The sequence below is a fragment of the Diceros bicornis genome, chromosome 9, assembly GCF_020826845.1.
Source record: "Diceros bicornis minor isolate mBicDic1 chromosome 9, mDicBic1.mat.cur, whole genome shotgun sequence".
NCBI lineage: Eukaryota > Metazoa > Chordata > Mammalia > Perissodactyla > Rhinocerotidae > Diceros > Diceros bicornis.
In genome coordinates, this window is record NC_080748.1 from 73,349,220 (window position 1) to 73,354,751 (window position 5,532).

The 5,532-nt window shown below is 42.3% G+C and overlaps 1 protein-coding gene across 1 annotated transcript; it reads right to left on the minus strand.

Moving 5' to 3' along the window:
• Positions 1-3,415: 3,415 nt before the first annotated feature.
• OXGR1 (oxoglutarate receptor 1) lies at positions 3,416-4,955 on the minus strand. Its single transcript, XM_058547706.1, has one exon. The coding sequence runs from the start codon at positions 4,892-4,894 to the stop codon at positions 3,875-3,877; it is 1,020 nt and encodes a 339-aa protein (XP_058403689.1). The 5' UTR covers positions 4,895-4,955; the 3' UTR covers positions 3,416-3,874.
• Positions 4,956-5,532: the final 577 nt, after the last annotated feature.

A 5,532-nucleotide genomic window follows, 5' to 3' on the forward strand; every position in this document is an offset into this window, starting at 1 on the left:
GTCCAAGAGAGCACACAAAGGCAGTAAGACAAGCTCCTCTGAGGGCCTCCTTCCCGACAGGCGCAGCTCCAACCCTGTGGATCTTAGTCACGGCTGTTAACCCCGAAGAGTTCAAGGATAAAAATTTGGCCTATATGGAAAGGAAATTCTATCAAAATTTCTATCAACACTTACACTTCCGTGGAGGACATACCGGAGATGTAGCTTCCAGAACTCTTTTCATCCCTCACTTATCCCTTCCCAAAGGAGGAGGAGCAGCTACGTGTGATCAGTGGGAGCTGTGTTCAGAGTGGAAGGGGTAAAGAGAGTTGATGAGTCAAAGATCTTTACAGAAAAGCTGTAACTAACAAAAGCAGAAGAATGTTAGAATTTTAAAAATCACCATTGTGAAACCCTAGTGGATGGAGACAACAATAAACACCGATGGATACACTATGAAGGCAAAGGAGGTTGGAGAACTTTATCACAGAAGGATCAGGCTGACACATCCTAAAACCCCCGCTCGGTCATTAAATGGAGGGTAGTCAGACACTAGGCACCTCCTCAGGCAGGTAAGTGCTTCTGAGAAAGAAAAGAGAGGAGGAAGGGGAGAAGGGAGGGAGGGAGGGAGGGAGGTACCAATGAAGAGAGGGAGGGAGAGAGAGAGGGAGGAAGTAATCTGCCTCTAGTCCAACCTCTAGCTCTACCTTCCAATTCACAGCAAATACAGGGAATGGAGGAACGTGATAAACAACAAAATGGAATTCAAACAGCCAAACCCACAACGTAGAAAAGTCCACAGGACAAACAACTTGGTTTCTTCCGTAAATAAATGGCAATAAATAAAGGGAGGGGTAACTCTTATAGATTAAAAGAAATTTAATAAACTTATCAATCAAAGTAATGCATAGACCTTGTTTGGATCCTGATTTGATAAAACCAACTGTAAATAGACACTTTTGAGGCAACCAGGGGAAGGAAAATACAGATTAGATATTAGATAATATTAATGAACCATTTTTTTTTTTTTTGGTTTTGTATATGTTTTGAAAGAGATTGATGTTAAAGCGTTTATGGGTGAAACTACTATGTTTTCCAGGATTTGTTTGTAAATATTCTAGCAAAAAATTGTGGGAAGGGATAGATAAAATAACAATGGTAGGATGTTGATTATTGGTGAAATTAAGGCATGGGTATGTGAAGTCATATGCTAATTTCTCTAATTTTGCGACTATTTGAAAATTTTCACGATATAAAGCTAAAAACAAAGTGGAGGGGTTACTGTGTCTCCAAAGTTCGGGACAGGTTTTTCTGGATTCCCTGCATTCAGGCACAGTGAGGCTGACTTGAGCTTCAGTCCTCATGCGCTCAGCAGACCAGGCAGCTCCCTCTCTGGCAGATAGAGCTCTGTTTTTTTTTGTCCTTATACTTTCTCTGCCTGCCACTGGGTGTATGAGGCAAGGTCATTGGAGTCCCATTCTAGTCTCAGAAATATCATCAATCTCTTTTTTGGCCTCAGTTCCAAACTGCTTCCTCCAACACAATTAGCCCAGAACTCTTTACTTTGGAAAATAAAACTGACCCTTTGAATCCAATTTAGCTTGGATCTTTGTGATTATATTCCATCAGCAGAACCCTGGAGGGCAGACAGTCTTCTGCATCTGACCCATAACTGCAGGGAGCAGGTCAGATATGAGAATGACAGAACAGCTGAGTCAAGGGAAGGTATTTTGAAGATAAAGGAAAATTAAGGTCACTTATCCAGGGCAGTAGAAATGTTAAAAATTTGAGAAAATGGGATTGAGTGTTGGAGCAAGTCCCTAAGAGCAGAATAAGGACCAAAGACACAGTGGAAGACTTAGTATCAGAAAGATGATTTATTGTTTTCTAAATTGGTGGGAAGAAGGAAAAGGAAAAAAGAAGCTACAGAGACAAGTTGAGACAAACATGAAGAAGATTGGGGTGGCTTTTCTCTGGTGGGTGAAATCTTTGGAATAAGAAGAAATAGAAAGGAAAGGGGTTTGTGCTCAGGGCTAGCCTAACAACAGCATTGATTAAAAGCTAATCTGGCCACTTTGGTGATGGCCCAGGAGCTGGCTGGACATTAGGGGGAGGGGAGAGGAAAGCTACCAAGCTTCCAGGTTCCAAGTGGATCTCTGAATGCTACTCCATGCCGTGCAGCAGCATGCATGGGCAAGTCAGGCGCCCTAGTGAAATAGCTCATTCCACACACCACAGAAAGGCCCCGAGAAGATGGCTTAGAAGGTGGTGGGTGGAGAGAGTGCCATCATCCAGAAAGGTTCATGTTTAGAGCCACTGGCTTCCCTCTTTCTTCCTCCGCATGCCTAGCAGAGAGAGGATGAACATCCTCACTTAGCTCTAAGTGAGATGCAATGTCCTAGAAGAACCTGAAAACCAGGAAGAGTTCTTATGGTACCCTTTCTTCTGTTTAAATCGTCTATTCCAGCCTTATCCTGTAACTGATTCTTAAAATTATTTTTATTCTCTAAACACGGAGAACATAAGCTTCATGGAATATAATAGCAGTAAAACTGCTTTTTCACACAAAAATATTACCAGCCTGTTCAGTGATTTTAAATTAGTTTATTAATTGTATCAACACATTTACTAGGGTTTTAAATATCCACGCATTTTCTCAAATATTTACACTTTGCGATAATTAAGCTCATATACAATTCAAAAATAGCTTTAGCTGTTACAATAGAGATCATATTTTCATGATAATCACTAAAGGAAAGGTATCTAAAGAGAATTAGTGTTTCCTGGAGTACTTTCCCACAGAAATCAAAGCAACGTTAGATTTCATTTAACACCCCATATATACGTGATATTTCAAAGTACTTCTGTTCCCCAAAAAGTGCCCCCCTTTCCCCAGGACATGTTGATAATCACAAATACAACTTGATAAATTTTATAAATTCAAAAACAGCTTTTAAAATGATCTACAATAGAGGCCAGCCCGGTGGTGCAAGCAGTTAAGTGAATGCACTCCACTGTGGCGGCCCGGGGTTCGCCGGTTCAGATCCCGGGAGCACACCGACAACACTGCTTGGCAAACCATGCTGTGGTGGCGTCCCATATAAAGTGGAGGAAGATGGGCACGGATGTTAGCCCAAGGCCAGTCTTCCTCAGCAAAAAAAAAAAGAAGGATTGGCAGATGCTAGCATAGGGCTGATCTCCACACACACACACACAAAATGATCTACAACACTAAAGACATAATACCCCAAATATCTTACAGGTATTATCTGTAGCTACTTGCATTAACATCTTTGAATTGTCTCCAGTGTATCGTGCAGGCTTGCTTTAATCTACAAAACTGACTACAGCCTGGTGAAAAATGTGGTTTAATCATCTAGAAGGAAAGTTCGAAAAAAAAAGTTTTAAAGATACATAATACAAAAATAATGAATATTGGGAAAGATACAAATAATGGCTTGAATAGTCTAGGGGTTCTATACAAATAGGGCCCAGTATGAAGGAGCATGCGGCTATGCCTGAAAAATGGGCTTTCTCCTACCTCGGCATAAATTACTGAGAGATCTAGGCAAGTGGGTGAACGTCAATTTCCACACATACATAATAAGTTGGTAGCCTAGATGTTCTCTGACATGGCCCTGAGTCCCAATACTTTCAGTTTTAAATTCGAATCTTTTACTGATATGCATGGATCCCATTCTTACATCTTATCCAAGGGAAGATCTCAATAAACAGGTTGCAAAGAGCTCCTAGTAGCCCTGCCGGGCTTTGGCACACAATTACCTGAATACATAAGATTTACTAAGACTTCCATTGAGGGAGATATTCTGGACTTCTTAGAAGTCAAAGGTAACGTATCAGCAGGCTTTTCTCTTTGGTTGATAAATGAAGTACATCAAGGGTTGTTTGAGTGACTGATGTTCTTTGGCTCCTCTGAGTCCGTCCTTGCTTTGCATCTCACCATTGAGCAGATGGCCTGCTGAAAGTTGCTGCTGACCACCACATACAGCAACAGGTTACCGAAGGTGTTCAGGGCAGTTAATGGTCTAGAAACGATGTAAGCTTTGTGGATCTGAGTCTCTGTGGAGCAGCTGAGGGAAAGCAGGCGAGATTCAATCCGAATGACCCTCAAGATATGGAAGGGTAAAAAACATATATAAAACACGAGGAGTAGCAGAATGGTTAGCCTGCGAGCTTTCTGCTTAAGGCAGCTGTGAGTCCGAGGTCCTTGGGTTAGGGTGTAGATAATCACCGTATAGCAAAGCGTCACGATCAGCAGGGGGAGGCAGAAAGTGGTTGCAGTCAAAATTAGATTATACCACTTGATAGTAGTGAGGTCATCCGAATTGGTGAGGTCAAGGCAGGCGGATCTATTGGCCCTGGTGGTTGATGTGATCAGGAAGATCATGGGAATGACGGCCACCAGCGAAATGACCCACACCACAGCACAGGCCACCACGGCCCACCGAGTTTTGTGAATGGAAAAGCAGCTCATCGGATGAATGATCACAAAGTAGCGGAAGATGCTGAAACAGGTGAGGAAGAGGATGCTGCTGTACAGGTTGAAATGGAAGCCGAAGTGGATAAACTTGCACATGAAATCCCCAAAGATCCAGTGTTCGCCACTGGCGTAGTAGTGAATCAGGAAAGGGAGGCTGGTTAGATACAGCAGGTCTGTGCAGGCCAGGTTCAGCATGATGATGGTGCTGCTTTTCCAGGGCCGCATTTTGAAAATGTAAGTGGAAATTGCTACCGCGTTCCCTGGAAAGCCCACCAGGAAGATGATGCTGTAAATAACAGGGAGGTAGTGCCTCTTGAGTGAGATTTTCTCATTGGTGCAATTTCCAAAAGCAGCTGCATAATCGGGGAAATCAGAAGCATTTGCAACATCGTCTAGCGGCTCATTCATGGTCATATCCTTTCATCTTGCAAGAATGCAAGAGAGTTCAGTTTGGCGGTACAATCGACTGAGAAGTCACTCGCTGATAAAGGAAAATAGAGAACATTAATGATAGGACAATGAAAACAATGTTCTACTTTTAAGTGAAAATTGCTCTGACATCCTAAATTTACCACTTCTTTCTCTTTAATCTCAAAGGAGCCCTGTGGAGAAGAGACTGAATTTCTCAGAAAATGACTGTGAGGCAAGTTACTAAAGACATCTAATAATAATATAAAAGTTAAAACTACCATGAGAATTAAAATGAAGGATTGGAAAAAAGCCACATATAGCTGTGGAAAACAACTTGACCAGATTGCTGTTTGGGCAAAGCCATAGGGTATCACCATGAGAGCCTTAACAACAAGACCCTCCACTAATCCAGCACCAGCATGTCACCACCACGTTACCCCTAGACTTGACAAAACACTGAGAAGTGTTTCTCACGATCTCTGTTTTACAGAAGAGACTAAGAATGAGGGAGGTTATGCAACTGTCCCTGGTAACACGTCTGCTGGTGTGGCTGGGATCCAATGTCTGACTTAGAAGCCATGCTCTTTCTACCTTATCTCACTGTGCTGCCTTTCAATCTGGATTACCCTAAGTAACTGATG